At 44.6% G+C, this 19010-nt stretch overlaps 1 protein-coding gene across 1 annotated transcript; it reads left to right on the plus strand.

The window, feature by feature from the left end:
* Positions 1–1237: 1237 nt before the first annotated feature.
* Positions 1238–18728, plus strand: LOC310933072 (uncharacterized protein; the record flags this gene model as incomplete). Its single annotated transcript, XM_083896494.1, has 22 exons — positions 1238–1368; positions 3139–3261; positions 3437–3553; positions 3648–3838; positions 3998–5831; positions 6289–6462; positions 6552–6725; positions 6903–7076; positions 7150–7323; positions 8196–8369; positions 8472–8645; positions 9506–9683; positions 9798–10048; positions 11474–11610; positions 12956–13064; positions 14042–14292; positions 14420–16277; positions 16359–16532; positions 17255–17428; positions 17594–17767; positions 18005–18178; positions 18309–18728. 22 exons carry the CDS (start codon positions 1238–1240, stop codon positions 18319–18321), a joined length of 6933 nt encoding a protein of 2310 aa, XP_083752620.1. The 3' UTR covers positions 18322–18728.
* Positions 18729–19010: the final 282 nt, after the last annotated feature.

Below are 19010 nucleotides of genomic sequence, written 5' to 3' on the forward strand. Positions count from 1 at the left end.
CCACAGTGAAATCAATTGTAACGGCAGACTATCGATGTACATATCTGTGTTGATAGAATAATATTTGAAACAAAAACCTCGCATCGCATGAATTTTTGACTACTATCGGAATCATTCCGCCGCTGCCGTAGCCTAACAGGAAGTATGACGCGCTGCTGCTGCTGAGACATAAATCCTTCAAATTGCAATGTTGTTTTTATTTCAAACATTCTATCAACACAGATATGTACATCGATAGTCTGCCGTTACAATTGATTTGCCTCAGGTGCACTGTGGAGTCGGTATGAGTGTTTGCTAATGCCATGCTAACTGGTACCATTGACTTGCGCTAGCCATAGCACCAGTGAACTCTGCAACTAGAACTGAATGAAATTTCTTGAACGTCTCCATCACAGCGGCTGAGTTGGAAAATAGGTCTTATGTCCAAACTTTCGAACTATCCCTTTAAGTGTCTTTCCCAGGGCGTGGAAACATGCTAGGAATCAAACCCTCGACCTTCCATAAAGACAGCACTTGCTCTACCACTGATCCACCGCTGCTCCATGAGGAGTTTGGATGCTGATTACTGCTGAAATTGAGCTGATTTTAAAAAAAAATGTTTTATTTTAAATTATTGAAACCAGAGGACAGTACAGTTTTTTTTTGTTTTGTCCAATAATAAAAGTCTTTTCAAGCTCCTCCACCCTCTGATGATGGTCTGAAATGAATTCAGCGCTCCAGATGTCACGCGACTCCGCGGGTTAACAAAGCTTTCGGTGGCGGTTTTCAGTTTGAAGAGATCACTGCAGTGAAAAAAGTAACCTGAATGTATCTGATCCTTATACTGCCACCTGGTGCTTTTCGTGAGCATGGAAACGTTATTTCAGACAGCAATAAACGTACTGAATAGTTCATAGCTTTGACTGTTATGGGGGAAATTCCCAGCGCATTTAAACGCATCGTGTACAAAGTTGTTGACACTGTTCCTGGAGACGGCGTTGTCTAATTTAATTGGCTCCACGGGGGAATGGAGCTGTGTGCAAATGTACAGTCGCCACTGGTAACGTGATAGCTCTTACTCACTCTGTGTGTGTGTGTGTGTGTGTGTGTGTGTGTGTGTGTGTGTGTGTGTGTGTGTGTGTGTGTGTGTGTGTGGAACAGTCTGGTTTTTCCTGATTCCTTGTTGTGTTGAGCTCTCTCAGGTCATTGTCACTGCAGGTTTCTCCTCTCTCAGACTGACTGTGTGTGTGCTCTGAAGATGGACGGCTGTGTGGAGGAAGAGGAGGACGGAGCAGAGTCTCTGAGGTCCATGTGTGTGTCCGTGAAGAGCGAGCAGTCCATGGAGCCTCCTCTGTTCATCGGTCGTCCACCTGCACCCTCACACACAAAGTAAGAGACCGGCTGTTATGTGTGATAATGACGTCACCGTCTGTGACGGGGAAACGACAACAACTCTCTCTGCTTCAGAAAACACTGACACTGCTTGCTTCTCGTAAAATAATCTGGGGAAAAAAACACTCTTTTAAAAGTTTTTTGTGTGTCGTTTTTCCCCGAGTGCTACTGAAAAGGTTTCTAGTTTCTCAGCTGATGAGTCACAAAGTGTTGAGAGACGAGCTAACGACACAGTTTGGATCATTTCACAGGGTTTGTTGTTGAGTGTGTACAGTAAAGATGGTGGAGATTGAAAGTGTCTGCGTTCGTAAATACCCACAACAAAGAGAGGCGAGAGTTAGCTAACCTTCGCTATAATTCCCTGTGTCACTTCCCCGTTTGAATCCACACTTGCACCGGTCTGTCGTCAGCTTCCTCTCCACTGTCACGCCATCACTGATATTTGTGTGTGTGTGTGTGTGTGTGTGTGTGTTTGCAGAGATCAGCACCACAGACAGAGAGCAGAGTCTCTAGGATCCATCTGTGATTCCATGAAGAGTGACCAGTCTAAAGAACCTCCTCTGTTCTTCAGGAATCAACCTGCTCCCTCACACACAGTGAGGTAAGAGACCAAGGACACAGTCGATCATTGAATGAAGTATTTTTTTGTCAGGTTTTACAAGTTTTCTAGACTTTTACACTTTAAACAAGAGTTGGTGACACATCACTGTTCTCAGTGCAGTGTAGTTTGTCCTTAGACCCTCTGTCCTTAGACACTCTATCCTTAGACTCTCCGTCCTTAGACCCTCTGTCCTTAGACCCTCTATCCTGATACTCTCCGTCCTTAGACCCTCTGTCCTTAGACTCTCCATCCTTAGACCCTCTGTCCTTAGATCTTCTGTCCTTAGACCCTAACATCGAGTGAGAAAAAACTCCACAAAAACCTTTGTACATTGACAAAATCAGAGAAACCTCAGGAACAAACACATTGTTTGAATGATCTCACAGGGTTTTGATCCTTCAGTCAAACACGTCTGTCTTTACCATCACTGATATCTGTGTGTGTGTGTGTGTGTGTGTGTGTGTGTGTGTGTGTGTGTGTGTGTGTGTGTGTGTGTGTGTGTGTGTGTGTGTGTGTGTGTGTGTGTGTGTGTGTGTGTGTGTGTGTGTGTGTGTGTGTGTGTGTGTGTGTGTGTGTGTGTGTTTGCAGAGGTCAGCACCACAGACAGAGAGCAGAGTCTCTAGGATCCATCTGTGATTCCATGAAGAGTGACCAGTCTAAAGAACCTCCTCTGTTCTTCAGGAATCAACCTGCTCCCTCACACACAGTGAGGTAAGAGACCAAGGACACAGTCTATCATTGAATTAACTTGTGGTAAATAAATATGTGACCTTTTTTGTCAGGTTTTACAAGTTTTCTAGACTTTTACACTTTAAACAAGAGTTGGTGGTACATCACTGGTTTCAGTGCAGTGTAGTTTGTCCTTAGACCCTCTGTCCTGAGACTCTGTGTCCTTAGACCCTCTGTCCTTGGACCCTCTATCCTTGGACCCTCTATCCTTAGACCCTCTGTCCTTAGACCCTCTGTCCTTAGACCCTCAGTCCTTAGACCCTCAGTCCTTAGACCTTCACATCGAGCGAGGAAAAACTCCACAAAACCCTTGTACATTGACAAAATAGGAGAAACCTCAGGAACAAACACATGATCTCACAGGGTTTTGATCCTTCAGTCAAACACACGTCTGTCGTTACCATCACTGATGTGTGTGTGTGTGTGTGTGTTTGCAGAGGTCAGCACCACAGACAGAGAGCAGAGTCTCTAGGATCCATCTGTGATTCCATGAAGAGTGACCAGTCTAAAGAACCTCCTCTGTTCTTCAGGAATCAACCTGCTCCCTCACACACAGTGAGGTAAGAGACAGTTTCAACTGAAAACCGGGCTCATGATTCTCAACTTGTGGCTGACCGTGTCGGCTTTTGATCACCCTTCTTCTGAACTGACTCGACGCAGGTTCATTTACAACACCGTGACGCACGATGGTGAATGTGACGATGTGAATAAAAACACATGTTTTTGTGTCTGCAGGTCTCAGTGCCACACACGAGCCGAGTCTCCAGGGTCCATCTGTCTGTCTCTGAAGAGCGACCAGTCTAAAGAACCTCCTCTGTTCTTCAGTAATCAACCTGCACCCTCACACACAACGTAAGAAACAGTTTCAACTGAAAATTGGGCTCAAGATTCTGTCAAAAGAAACGTTTCAAGGCAAAAACAAAAAACGTACTTTCTGTTTTCACAGGGAGAGGAAAAGTGGTGTTTCTGTGGCGGAGTCGTTGTCATCCTGCTGTGCTCTGTGTCAGCACATCCCTAAGGATCCACTCTCTACCAGTTGTGGACACCAGTTCTGCAGAGAGTGCATTAACTCATACTGGGATCTAACTGGATCTAACTCCTCTTGTCCTCAGTGTGGACAAAGACCAGGAACAATACGTAGACTACAGACAAGCATTTTGCAGAGTAAGAATGAACATCCGTGTTTTAATTTCTGTAGATGATTTGTTGTTTCGTACTGCGTTATAGGCTCCGGATTGGAATAACCAGATCCTCAGGTTCTCTGTCTTCAGTCTGGCTCTGTCTCTTGTCTTTCAGCAGATGAAGGTCTGCAGGAGGCTTTAGATGAACACAGGATCAGTCTGAAGAGGAGATGTGAACTTGTGACTGAAGGAACTGAGAAAACAGGGAGTAGAACCCTCCTCAACAAGATCTTCACCGAGCTTTACATCACAGAGGGACTGAGTGAAGATGTCAACGCCCAACATGAGGTGACGCAGCTGGAAACAGGTTCCAAGATCGTCCACGACGCTCCGATCAAGTGCTGCGACATCTTTAAAGCCTTACCTGAGCAGCAGAGACACATCAGAGTGGTCCTGACCAACGGCGTCGCCGGTGTTGGAAAAACCTTTGCGGTGCAGAAGTTCACTCTGGACTGGGCCGAGGGTTTGGAAAACCAGGACGTGGATCTGCTGATTCTGCTTTCGTTCAGGGAGCTGAACCTGATCAGAGACGAGCGCTACAGTCTTCTCACGCTGCTCCGTGTTTTCCATCCAACATTAGAGAAGGTCACAGCAGAGAAGCTCGCTGTCTGTAAACCTTTGTTCATCTTTGACGGTTTAGACGAAAGCAGACTTTGGCTGGACTTTAAGAGCAGGACGGTCGTCTCTGGTGTCACACAGAGGTCACCGGTCAACCTGCTGCTGACCAACCTCATCCGAGGGAATCTGCTTCCCTCGGCTCTCGTCTGGTTAACTTCACGACCTGCAGCGGCCAATCAGATCCCTCCTACGTGTGTCGACAGGGTAACGGAAGTACGAGGCTTCACCGACGCCCAGAAGGACGAGTACTTCAGCAAGAGATCCAGCGACGTGGAGCTGTCCGAGAGAATCGTCTCGCACATCAAGACGTCCAAGAGCCTCCACATCATGTGTCAAATCCCAGTCTTCTGCTGGATCAGTGCTACAGTGCTAGAGCACATGTTGACCACAGAGCAGAGAGGAGAGCTGCCCAAGACCCTGACTGACCTGTACTCTCACTTCCTGCTGGTTCAGACGAAGAGGAAGAAGGACAAGTACGATGAGATGAGTCCACAGGAGTTGATAGAGGCCGACAGGGATGTTCTTCTGAAGCTGGGGAGGCTTGCGTTTGAACAGCTGGAGAAAGGAAACATCATCTTCTACCAAGAAGACCTCGAGAGGTGTGGTCTTGACGTGACCGAGGCCTCGGTGAACTCAGGAGTTTGTACTGAGATCTTCAAAAAAGAGTGTGTGATCTTTCAGAAAACTGTCTTCTGCTTTGTTCATCTGAGCGTTCAGGAGTTTCTGGCTGCAGTCTACATGTTCCACTGTTACACCGACAGGAAGACGGAGGTGCTGAGAGGGTTTCTGGGAAAAGACTGGAGTTCAAAACCACAGTCTGTCCTCGACAAGGTTTTCAGTTATTTTGCAAAGTCTGATAACAGCAATCTGTCACTTGAGGACTTCCTGCGTAGAGCAATGGAGAAATCCTTCAGAAGTAAAAATGGCCACCTGGACCTGTTTGTTCGCTTCCTTCATGGCCTCTGTCTGGAGTCCAACCAGAGAATCCTGGGAAACCTGCTGGAAAGTACAGATAACAGTCCGCAAGTCATTCACAGAGCCATCTGCAGCCTGAAGAGGATGAACAGTGAGGACATTTCTCCTGACAGGAGCATCAACGTCTTTCACTGTCTCATGGAGATGAACGACCAGACCGTTCACGAGGAGATCCAAGAGTTTCTGAGGTCGAATTTAAAATCAAACAAGGATCTCTCTGAGATCCACTGCTCGGCTCTGGCCTACATGCTGCAGATGTCCGAGGTTCTGGACGAGTTGAACACATTTCATTACAATACGTCAGAGGAGGGGCGACGGAGGCTGATACCGGCTGTGAGGAACTGCAGGAAGGCTACGTAAGTCCAGGACTTTGCGTTCAATCAGTATAGATTGGTAGATGGGTTAGGGTTAGGGTTAGGTTTAGGGTTAGGGTTAGGGTTAGGGTTAGCCCTGTGTTTTGGACACATCACCCATATGAAAAATGTGCCAATCCCTTGTCAGGACAGTGTGTGCAGCACCGTCTGCCTTTGTTGGCATCAACTGGAGCCCTTCCAATAGCTTTAGCAATAGCAATAGCATTTCCACAGACCTGTATAGTTTGGGTCAGATTTGTACATCGTGCAGTTATTTGTGGTTCTATTGTAGCAAAATAACCAATCGTCCTTGTTATTGACACCCTTCCATGGGGCTACTTAGCACAGTAGTCCAGCTCCGACAAGAATTCTATTGATTCATTGATTTGTCAGGGATGGTGTCTCCAGGGAACTGAGCTGATTTTAACTGCGATTTGTGTATTTTTTCCTCTGATTTCAGATTTTTCGCTTGTCGAATCTCGGAGGCTGACTGCGATATTTTGGCCTCGGCTTTGAAATCCAACCCCTCCCATCTGATCCAGCTGGCTCTGGTGGGAAATGTGCTGCAGGATTCAGCAGTGAAGAGGCTGTGTGTCGGACTGGAGAGTCCAAACTGTCGACTGGAGACTCTGATGTCAGTTCACTATGCATTAGTTCATAGACAAGGATGTATCTTTATCGGATTAAAAATGATGAACCCATATTTTCTAATTCTTCGTTTAGGCTGCCGAACTCTGGTTTGTCCAGAGTCGCTTGTGCTTCGCTTGTGTCGGCGCTGAAGTCCAGACCGTCTCATCTGAGAAACTTGCAGCTTGGCGGCAACAAGCTGCTGGATTCTGGACTGAAGGACCTGTGTGGTCTTCTGCAGAGTCCACACTGTCAACTGGAGACTCTTGGGTGAGTTTACTGATGATCTTTTACCGACTTATTATCGTTGATGTCCACCTGAACCTAAGTTTATCGATATATATTTTATATGTAGGACTCAAGCAGCCAAAAAGTGCACCAACATTAGACGACCAAATAGGTTTTGTGCAGGGGATCAACTGTGTGTTTGTGAATGTCTTCATTCAGGTTGTTGGACTGTGGTTTGTCCAAAAACAGCTGCACCTCTCTGGCCTCAGTGCTGAGTTCCAAACCATCAACACTGAGAACTCTGGACATGAGCACCAACAAGCTGCAGGATTCAGGAGTGAAGGAGCTGTGTGGCTTTCTGCAGAGTCCTCTGTGTCAGCTGAAGTATCTGGGGTCAGTTTCCTGACTGTTTCATTACGTCGTGACAGTGAGGCGACAGGTGTCACAGGTTTTGTTCTTTATTCAGATTGAAGGGCTGCAGTTTGTCAGAGGTCGGCTGTTCTTCTCTGACCTCGGCTCTGAAGTCCAACCCCTCCCATCTGAAGACCCTGTTTCTGAGCTTAAACAAAGTGGGGGATTCGGTAGTGAAGGAGCTGTGTGGTTTCCTGGAGAGTCCTCAATGTCAGCTGGAGAAACTGAAGTCAGTACATTGAGTTTTACTGTAGCAGATCACTGAACTTGCACCGATTCATGTTGAATTCATTCTTAAAGCGGACCTAGACTGGAAGTTCCAATTAAAGCTGTTTTTTAGTCCTGAAGCCCTGAAGGTTCTAAACAAACAGTTCAGCCACTGCTGAGAACACTGTGTTTTATTGTAATCTCGGGCTCAACGAGATCTCTGAAAAAACCCGGTCCGGTTACGTAAACACCGGTTCTCCTGAACAGCAGATCGTCCTGCTCCGGGCACTAGTCCGGGCACATCCGGTTGCGTTCATTGAACCGCAGAAGAAGAATAACGTCCGTTGTGGAGGTGTTTCACGAGCGACAGTGTCTTCTGACTCTGGGTCAAAGTCATAAAAGGGACTGTGGCGGGGAGTCGTGACGAAGCTATTTTTAAAAACTGTTAAAACAATGTTTTGATATCGAGTAGCAGTGCATCCACTGTTCCAGAGGGGGGAGCTGCGCTTCTGAGAGCGGGTGTGCTGATATATCACTTCCGGGTTGAGAGAGTTGAGTCTCAAATCTCGCTGCTGGGAAACAGCGTCAGAAAAGACAGATTTTTATCGGCTCGTTTACAGCAACTAGGAGGTTTTTGACCATAAAAACAAGTTAATGTATGTAAGTAGACCTCCATAACTAACATATATGTGCAACAGGACCACTCTATGTGAGCTTTAACATTTAAAACTAGTGTTGCATCATGTTTAGAGTAATTTATGGCGGTATTTTTTAAATAGAATGCACTCAACGATGGCAGACGATCGCTTGCAGTTTCATCACGACAGGAAACAGAATATCCTGTGTGCGTATAATTTGTCAACACATTCTCTAATCGAATCATTCTTTATTCAGACTGCAGGGCTGCAGCTTGTCGCACCTGAGCTGCTATTTTCTGGCCTCAACGCTCAAGTCCAAACCGTCCGCTCTGAAAGTCCTGGTGCTGGGTGACAACAAGCTGCAGGATTCAGGGGTGAAGGAGCTGCGGGGGTTTTTGGAGAGTCCACACTGTCAGCTGGAGAACCTCGGGTCAGTGGGTGACGGTGACGGCCATTAAAAGGACACATATAAGGCTTATTCTAAGGCTTTTTTAAAGCGATTGTACACATACAAATGTCGTTCTTTATTCAGATTGAAGGGCTGCAGCTTGTCAGAGGTCAGCTGTTCCTCTCTGACCTCGGCTCTGAAGACCAAACCCTCCCACCTGAAAGAACTGGACCTGAGCATGAACAAGCTGCAGGATGCAGGAGTGAAGGAGCTGTGTGGTTTCCTGAAGACTCCTCAATGTCAACTGGAGAAACTAGAGTCAGTTCATTGAGTATTAGGAGCCAATTCCAATTCCTATCTTAACCCTCAAGCTCAACCCTTAATCTTAACTGGCCCTCAAAACCAAGTGTTGAGGGTTATTTTGTCACTTAGAAATGGGACACCCCTTAAATGCAGATTCGTCTTCAGACTGTAGGGGGCAGAATAACGCGAAAGCTGCATCCAGTCTGTCAACTCCAAAAAAGAAGAAGAAGAAGAACACATTTACGTCAGGATTATTTATTACGATCCGTTTGTCAGTCAAGTTATTAGGTTGTCAGTTAGTTATAAGATGATACTCATACAAATACCACAACCACGGACATATTCAGCTGACAGTTACCACACACCACGACTTATTGAAAAGTAAACCATAGCAAACCATCGCTTGTCCGCACCGTCCGACTATTGACAAAAGATCGTAAAATAAAAAATAGATGTTACGCAACAATGACGTCAGTAATCCATAATATGGGCCTAAACTAAGATAATACAATGGTTTTCATCATTTTTATATCTCTATTAACAAAGAAAATACTACATTTGTAACGTACTCGCATTCTGGGTAGCTCTTGCTCCCAAGGGTTGTCTCGGAAAATCTCAATATTGAGGGCGATACAGCCCTTAAACTTGACCCTCAACTTAATTTTTCTGAGAATCAGGACAGCACTTGCACTAGAGGGAGCGCATTTTTGAGATTGAGGGTTAAGATAGGAATTGGAACTCACCCTTACTGTTGTACACCCTATGCACCCCCCTCCCCCCCAAGACCTGGTATTAACTAGTCCCATCACGAGTGGTTAGCGTCCTCGTGATCCCCTGTGTCAGTAATAATCTTTATTTGTGTACGTCTTAAACAGATTGGAGGCCTGCGGTTTGTCAGAGGTCAGCTGTTCAGCTCTGACCTCGGCGCTCAAGTCCAACCCCTCCCACCTGGAATCTCTGAACCTGAATTTCAACGCGCTGCATGAGAAACACGTGGCGCCTCTCAAAGATCTGGTGGAGAGTCCAGACTGTCTCCTGAAATACCTGAGGTCGGTAAAGAGTTTTCTCCGTCCACTGCTGCCTCCATCAGAATCCTCACATGTGATTTAACAGCTTCAGAGTCCTGATTATTCAATAAAAGAACGATGCACTTTTCCTCCTCAACAGATGGAACGAATCGCCCAGAAAAAAGTGAGAGTGAAGATTTTCAGCTCCGAACCTTTTGAAGCCTCCAGGATCAGGATGTGGTCGACAGCCAGGAGACACAACTGTCAATCACATCCTGATGAAATCTTTGATGTCTTTATCTTACCGTTGGACAGACTTTTAGAAACTACTCACTCTCCCACACCAAAGTCCATGGACTGGAAAATCAACGACAGCGCAGAGGAGATGTTGATCCACTGCTTCCTCCGTCAGTGAGTTCAAATGTGTTGTTTGTGCGACTTCAGTGTCTGAAATCCAAGCTAATGTTGTATATAAGTGTAATTTATTTCCTTACGGTTTATTTTATATAGGGGTTTATCGTGTTTTAGGACTGTGGGAGGAAGCCAGAGTCTACTGTACATAAAATAATTACATTAATTCACACACATAGATAGTTTCATATTACGGAAGATCAGATTTGTTTTTTTTCTCTTCAAGGTTCATTGATTGAGCAGTTTTACCAAAAACCAGGTCTCCAGTATTCAAATATCTATGAAGACAACTTAACATACACCCCAATATACACACACACACACACACATTCTTGTACTTGCTGCATACTGAGGACCAGGTAAAAGTGCTGACAAAGTGAGGACCAGCGTTTCCACTTTATAAATCAACACAATTACAAATATCTACTTCATGAATGACATCTATAAAGAACCACTGGGTGCAGTACCATAAAGTGTCTGCAGGTGGAGCCCCAGAGCAAAGAGTGTGTGAAACACCAGGGCTGGAAAACTGTTTTTTTTTGTACCAAATTGAAGAGCTCTGTTAAAAACATATAGTATAGCATGTTTACAATCTAAGGAAGTGATTTCAATGAAAACAAAGTGAGGACCGGCTGAAAATGTCCTCACTTTGTAAAAATGACCTCACTCTGTTGGTTAAAAACCCCTCACTGGTCCTCAGTAACCGGAAGTACAAGAACACACACACACACACACTTGCTTTCTTATTGATTAGTTGTATTTTCTGTCTGTTTCTTTGGTTTGTGGGTGAAGGTGAAGTCGAGTGATGGTCACAGCGTATAAATCTGCGCGAGTTTGTAAATAAAGCTGCTTTAAGACAAAAAATATTGATCATGTGTCCATCACTGACTGTTGGACTTTGAAAGGTCCAAAAACATCCAATATTGACATTGTCTTTTTACTGGTTGTTTTAATAGTTAGTCCTAAAATGTAGAAAAGTGTCTCGCGTTGTTTGACAGTTTATCAGAAATAGTATATATAGTAAAAACGACATATTTACGCTGCCTTAAACTGGGCTTTTACTTGTATCCTGATACCTTGTGAAGCAGAATGTTGCATTTTTTGGGGCAGTAAAATCAAATCAACAAAATAAAATAAAAGGTTATTTAGATATTTGCATGTATCTAAAGATATGTAGATTTCTTTAATATGTGAAAGTGTTTTCCTTTCCACAGACTGTTGGCTGTATACATGAAATGATGATATGACCCAGTGCGTCACATTTAACATTTAGATGATCTGACTTTACAGGTCAGCAGCTATTCATAACTCATAATTGCATGTTATTTCTGGGCGTGTCTCAGATACTTCTGTCTTGTTTCTTCCTGATTCTTCCTGATGTTTGTGAGCTCACAGTCAGTGTCAGTGTCAGGGTTTCTCTCTCAGGCTGACTGACGCTCTGAAGATGAGCGGTCATGTCGACGAAGAGGAGGAGGAAGAAGAGGAAGACGGAGACGGAGCAGAGTTCATAAAGACTGAGTGGTCCAACGCTTCAGAGTCAAACCTGGATCCTCTCACTCAAAGTAAGAGACCTGCTGCAAACTCTTGACCTCACCAGTGTTTGTTATCGCTAACACAAAAGGATCTGATGATGCAAAGATATTTGAACATTTTCCCTCAGTCTTTTTAAAGATTTTAAAGCCGTTTATTGGCTATAATGTGCACGACCAGACTGGAGAAAACAGACGGAGGATCCACATATTTAGATTTAGCAGAGAATATTTACATGTGTTCATTCTTGAAGGATGTTTCCCAGTCTCCCCACAACAAGACATTTAACCCTCACAACGACTTTGAAGCGGTTAAATTAGTTCTGCTTTAATTGGACGATGTCTTGTCCGATATATTTTCGTAATGTTTCCTTGCTCCCAGTTGCAGGCACTAACGTTTGATTTCGTGCCATGGAAACATCAAAAATAATAGGGTTTCCATTCTTTAAATGGATTCAAAACAAACTGGTTTTTAATGTTGTTGTTGTTGTTGTTGTTGATGAGCACGTGTGACAGACCTAGTCATTAGAGGTCACGTGACCTCTGTTAATGAGCACAAAATGTTCGGTGTGATTTGTCCACCCTGACACACCTGAGAAGTGGAAAGATGGAAAAAATGTGGTCGTGCAGCTCCGCGAGTGTGTGTTTAAAGGGCAGCAGGTGTGGTGACATCTACTGTGTCAATGTCAACACTTTCTCTGTCAACATTTCTTCTTTGTTGTTTTATGCACGAGTGAGTGAGTTTAAGTTCAAGGTAAAGCAAAACCATTCCTTACAAGGTGCATTTTGTAATAAATCTAAAACAACTAGCCTTAAAATCCTCCTAATATGTCACAGAGACTCAGGAATAATGTTCATATGACAAACTGAACTCACCAACAACAACAGTACAGACAAAATGTTTGCATTAAAAAAATATTTTGCAGACTGCAAAAAAAATGTTTATCATGTTTTGGCATGTGGCGCCACCTACCGCCGTCTACCAATCATTGCAGTCAGTAGAGTCTCAGCTGCCGAGCAACCACGGGTTACCAGTTACGTCAGAAAACGAAACCTAAAAGATCTCGGTATTTTGAATTTGAAAGTTGTTACTGTTTTTGGCCACATTCTTACATATGGCGCCTTTAAAACTAGAGTGTAACTTTTCACACTCTAACCCAAACCCTAATATAAACAAACGTCCTTGCGTTAGGTTTAAACTGTTGTCACATGAGTTCACATCATGCTGATTAAGTCTATCAGCATTGTTATTGGGGCAATGGAAGCTTAGTGGCAGAGCTACCATTGCCCCTAAACCTAACCCTGACCCTAGGGTTAGGGTTTATTAGGGATTGTTGTGATATATCACTAAATATAAACTGTATATTTGTGTTTGCAGAGGTCAGCACTGCACATTCTACAGGATCCGGCTGTCACTCTTTAAAGAGCAGCCAGTCCAAAAACCTCCCTCCGGCCTTTCCTGATAAACCTGTAAGCACAGACACAGAGTAAGTTTGACTCAGCTCTTTGAAATATACATTCATGGAATTCGGTAAAACTGCTTTCTCTCTCGTTTAAACACCTTTTGTATCTGACATTGTCTCATTTCTGGAACTGTACCATCTGTGCTGCTGTCTGGATCAGGACTTCCTGGAAGAAGAAGACATCTTGTGTCTCAACAGGACTGTTCTGGCTAAAAATAAAGGATAAATAATCCATAGATCCATAAAATTGACTTATATATTATGTACTATTATATTATAAAAGACTTATATATTATCTACGCTCTTAGAAATAAGTTCCAAAAGGGTTCTTCTACAAGGGCTGAGGTTCTACCTGGAGCCATTTGCTTTTGAAAAAGGGTTTTTCAAGGGTTCTTGGTAACACTAATGCTTCCAGTAAGAACCATTTTGATCCAGAGAACCCTTTAAAACCCCTTTCCTGAAAAAAGGGTTTTAAACCCTCCAAAAGGGTTCCAGGTAGAAGCCAAAAAGGGTTTTCCTATGAGAACAAGCCGAAGAACCTTATATGGTTCTACTTAGCACTTTTATTTCTAAGAGTGTAGGTTAAAGGTGCATTATGTAATAAATCTAAAGCAACTGGCCATAAAATCCTCCTAATATGTCACAGAGACTCAGGAATAATGTTCATATAACAAACTGAACTCACCAAAAACAACAGTACAGACTAAATATTGGCGCCACCTACCGCCGTCTACCAGTCATTGCAGTCAGTAGAGTCCCAACTGCCGAGCAACCACGGGTTGCCAGTTACGTCAGAAAACGAAACCTAAAAGACCTCGGTGTTTTGAATTTGAATGTAGTAACTGTTTTTGGCCACATTCTTACATATGGCACCTTTAATGTTCAAACGGACAAAATCACGAGTCATCCAGTCGTCTTCTCGTGTCTCTGGTTGCTGCCAATCAAAGAAGAGATGATCACTTTCAACTGTGACATTAAGTGATTAATAAATGTATTTACAGAGAGAAGAAGAGCGGTGTTTCGGACGAGGAGGAGGACGAGGAAGAGGAGCAGTTGTCCTCCTGTGATTTGTGTGAGCAAGACCTGAAGGATCCGCTCTCTACCAGCTGTGGACACTGGTTCTGCAGTCAAAGCATCAACTCATACTGGGATCAGACCAGTTCACCTGGAGACGCCTCGTGTCCTCAGTGTGGACAAAGAACCAGAACCAAACCTGGACTGCAGATAGCCGGACAACCCAGTGCCAGAGAGAGTAAGCAGTAGATGTATTTATGTTCTAAATCATTATTATTATTATTATTATCTTACCATTAAAATGATTCTGTGTGCTTTTGTCTTTTCTGTGGATGATGAAAATGAATCTGTCTCTTGTCTTTCAGCAGATGAAGGTCTGCAGGAGGCTTTAGATGAACACAGGATCAGTCTGAAGAGGAGATGTGAACTTGTGACTGAAGGAACTGAGAGAACAGGGAGTAGAACCCTCCTCAACAAGATCTTCACCGAGCTTTACATCACAGAGGGACTGAGTGAAGATGTCAACGCCCAACATGAGGTGACGCAGCTGGAAACAGGTTCCAAGATCATCCACGACGATCCGATCAAGTGCTGCGACATCTTTAAAGCCTTACCTGAGCAGCAGAGACACATCAGAGTGGTCCTGACCAACGGCGTCGCCGGTGTTGGAAAAACCTTTGCGGTGCAGAAGTTCACTCTGGACTGGGCCGAGGGTTTGGAAAACCAGGACGTGGATCTGCTGATTCTGCTTTCGTTCAGGGAGCTGAACCTGATCAGAGACGAGCGCTACAGTCTTCTCACGCTGCTCCGTGTTTTCCATCCAACATTAGAGAAGGTCACAGCAGAGAAGCTCGCCGTCTGTAAACCTTTGTTCATCTTTGACGGTTTGGACGAAAGCAGACTCTCGCTGGACTTTAAGAGCAGGACGGTCGTCTCTGGCGTCACACAGAGGTCACCGGTGAACCTGCTGCTGACCAACCTCATCCGAGGGAATCTGCTTCCCTCGGCTCTCGTCTGGATAACTTCACGACCTGCGGCGGCCAATCAGATCCCTCCTACGTGTGTCGACAGGATCACGGAAGTACGAGGCTTCACCGACACCCAGAAGGACGAGTACTTCAGGAAGAGATCCAGCGATGTAGAGCTGTCCGAGAGAATCGTCTCGCACATCAAGACGTCCAAGAGCCTCCACATCATGTGTCAAATCCCAGTCTTCTGCTGGATCAGTGCTACAGTGCTAGAGCACATGTTGACCACAGAGCAGAGAGGAGAGCTGCCCAAGACCCTGACCGACCTGTACTCTCACTTCCTGCTGGTTCAGACGAAGAGGAAGAAGGACAAGTTTGATGAGGGACATGAGATGAGTCCACAGGAGCTGATAGAGGCCGACAGGGACGTTCTTCTGAAGCTGGGGAGGCTTGCGTTTGAACAGCTGGAGAAAGGAAACATCATCTTCTACCAAGAAGACATAGAGAGGTGTGGTCTTGACGTGACCGAGGCCTCGGTGAACTCAGGAGTTTGTACTGAGATCTTCAAAAAAGAGTGTGTGATCTTTCAGAAAACTGTCTTCTGCTTTGTCCATCTGAGCGTTCAGGAGTTTCTGGCTGCAGTCTACATGTTCCACTGTTACACCGACATGAAGACGGAGGTGCTGAGAGGGTTTCTGGGAAAAGACTGTAGCTCAAAACCACCGTCTGTCCTCAAGAGGGTTTCTAAGTATTTAGGAAAGTCCGATAACAGCGATCTGTCACTCAGTGATCTGTCGTTTGAGGACTTCCTGCGGAGAGCAATGGAGAAATCCTTCAGAAGTAAAAATGGCCACCTGGACCTGTTTGTTCGCTTCCTTCATGGCCTCTGTCTGGAGTCCAACCAGAGAATCCTCGGAGGCCTGCTGGAAAGTACAGAAAACAGTCCGGATATCGTGCACAGAGCCATCTGCAACCTGAAGAGGATGAACAGTGAGGACATTTCTCCTGACAGGAGCATCAACGTCTTCCACTGTCTCATGGAGATGAACGACCAGACCGTTCACGAGGAGATCCAAGAGTTTCTGAGGTCAGAGAACAGATTGGAGAAAAACCTCTCTGAGATCCATTGTTCTGCTCTGGCCTACATGCTGCAGATGTCAGAGGTCCTGGACGCGTTGATCCCAATCAACTACAACACATCGGTGGAGGGACGACGGAGACTGATCCCAGCTGTGAGGAACTGCAGGAAGGCTCAGTAAGTCCAGACATGACGGACATAAAGGGCCATCACTTTAACCAGGTCTGAAGTTTGAATGTTTTCCTCTGATTATTGCAGACTTATCGTTTGCGGGATCTCAGAGAGCGACTGTGAAATCGTGGCCTCAGCTCTGAGGTCCAACCCTTCCCACCTGACCGAGCTTTATCTGAGCGGAAACAAGCTGCACGATTCAGGAGTGAAGCGACTCTGTGCTGGACTGGAGAGTCCTAACTGTAGACTGGAGACTCTGACGTGAGTTTGTTCAACAAAGACACTTTACCCCACGGGGTGGGTTAACCCTAACCTTATCCCTACTAACCCTTATCTCTAACCCTGAAGGGTTATTAAAGATGTGTGATAGTAAATAACCGTTATTTAGGCTCCGTCCCAATACATCCCAATACCTTGGTTTTGAGTGCCCTCAACCGTAAATTCCCATCGTTGAGGGAAGTGGTATTGGGACATCACTACATGCAAATTAGCGTAGTGAACGTAACGAACGTGCTAACCTACGTCACATGTTGACAATTCAACCGGTGGAGCGTGCTACTAGTTTCATTCAGGAAAAATGCCGTTGGATCAGCTGTTTGTTTTACTCCGTCAACGCTCGTTTTTCTCGTAAACCTGACAAGTCCAGGGTTTTTCGTGTTCAAGTGAACGCCGGTACACACATCCAAACACTGACAAAACTACCCAGATGTAGCAGAGCTGGCTGGCGGGGGTGCTTCGAGAACATTTGCCCGTCATGCAGCTCTGCGTGGCGGGCGTGCTCTCTCGGGGCGCTCTGCGTGTAGCCGCTCGCTAGCTAGTTAGCTAGCTGCTTTCATAAATCGTCACTTATTTTAACATTATATTAAAAACTTATATCACATTTCCCCTTGCTCCACCCTTCACGTGAACGCGCAAAATGTAGGGTTAGGGGAGTGTTATTGGGACGGGGACTAAATCTCCATATTTCATCGTTCTTTACTCAGATTGGTGGACTGCGGTTTATCCAAAGTGAGCAGTGCTTCTCTGGCCTCGGCTCTGAGATCCAACCCCTCTCACCTGAGACACCTGGAGCTGGGCGACAACAGGCTGCAGGACTCTGGAGTGAAGGAGCTGTGTGGTTTTCTGCAGAGTCAGCAATGTCAGCTGAAGATTCTGGGGTGCGTTCACCGACGCTGCATCCTGTTGTCGGGTTGCAGAGTTTTGCAAGTGTTAAGTGACGATGATGTTTTTGGAAATGGGGTTTGCATAAATCATCGTCATTCGCTGTGTCATTTAAGTGATTCTATGAGTTCTCTTGTTTCCACGTTTCACTCTTCATTCAGACTGGTGAGCTGTGGCTTGTCAAAAACCAGCTGTGCTTCTCTGACGTCAGCTCTGAGAGAAAACCCCTCACACCTGAGGATCCTGGACCTGAGCTCCAACAAGCTGCAGGATTCAGGGGTGAAGGAGCTGTGTGGTTTTCTGCAGAGTCCACGCTGCCAGCTGGAAAATCTGGGGTCAGTTCATTCACATGTCGATGCATATTTCCAGTTGCAGGTCATTACTGGCCGTTGGATTATCAACGTTCACTTGAACATTCAGAACTAACTCACTGTTGAAAGTGACCAGCACTTTTCCATTATACAGTTCTACAGCTTTGATTCTTCCAGTGACGACACTCTCTGACCAGAGTTGAGTAGACAGAATACGGACAAAACAAAACTAATCTTTTCTATTCATTCTTTATTATTCAGACTGAGGAGCTGCAGTTTGTCAGACGTCAGCTGTTCTTCTCTGGCCTCAGCTCTCAGGGTCAACCCTTCCTATCTCAAAGTCCTGAACCTGAGCTCCAACAAGCTGCAAGATGTGCATTTACAGCCTCTGTCTGAGCTCGTGGACAGTTCAGACTGTGCACTGGAGACACTGAGGTCAGTTGATGCTTTGGTCAAAAAAACATATAAATATATATACATGTATATATATGTCAGATAAATCATCTATGACAGTTCTTCACTGACTGATGAAAGGATCACCACTGTTGTCTTCTTCCCTCAATAGATACAAGCGATGATCTCGGTGAAGGTGAATAACCTCAAGAGGATGATGTTGACGACCCACTACTGGAGTATGACTGCAGGGACTTTGACGCAACACACACAACCTTTAGTTTGATCAAAGACATAATTATGTTGGAATCTATAGACAAGCCACGATGTGCCTGAGCAGAAAAGACCTCACATGAAGACCTGCAGAACGCTGTGATCGGGCAGAATGACGCCCAAATAGACCCCAAGATGTTAAGCACACTCATAATCATAATAACACCAAGGTACACAACTGATGATGTGTCTCTGACATCTGGAATCTCGTTATACGAGTCCGTTATAGAGCTTAACCACATATTTGTGATTCTTTGTAGTTGTTTTCTTGTTGTACAGTTAATGTAGATAGAGGCTAGTCATAAATATACTGTACATGTCTATAAATTATATATATATATATACATATATATATATATATATATATATATACACACATACATATAATATATATGTGTGTATATATAATTTATATATGTATATTATACATATACATATATAAATGATATATATACACGTATGTATATATATATATATATATATAATGATTATTATTACTATTATTTTAATTTTTTTCAAATGAATGCAATGCACTTTAGTAGGAAATAATAAGCTATTACTGTATATTATATATCAATGAAGTCCGTTGTCCTTCTGTGAC

Source organism: Microchirus variegatus (genome assembly GCF_963457635.1).
Source record: "Microchirus variegatus genome assembly, chromosome: 10".
In the NCBI taxonomy this organism is placed as follows: domain Eukaryota; kingdom Metazoa; phylum Chordata; class Actinopteri; order Pleuronectiformes; family Soleidae; genus Microchirus; species Microchirus variegatus.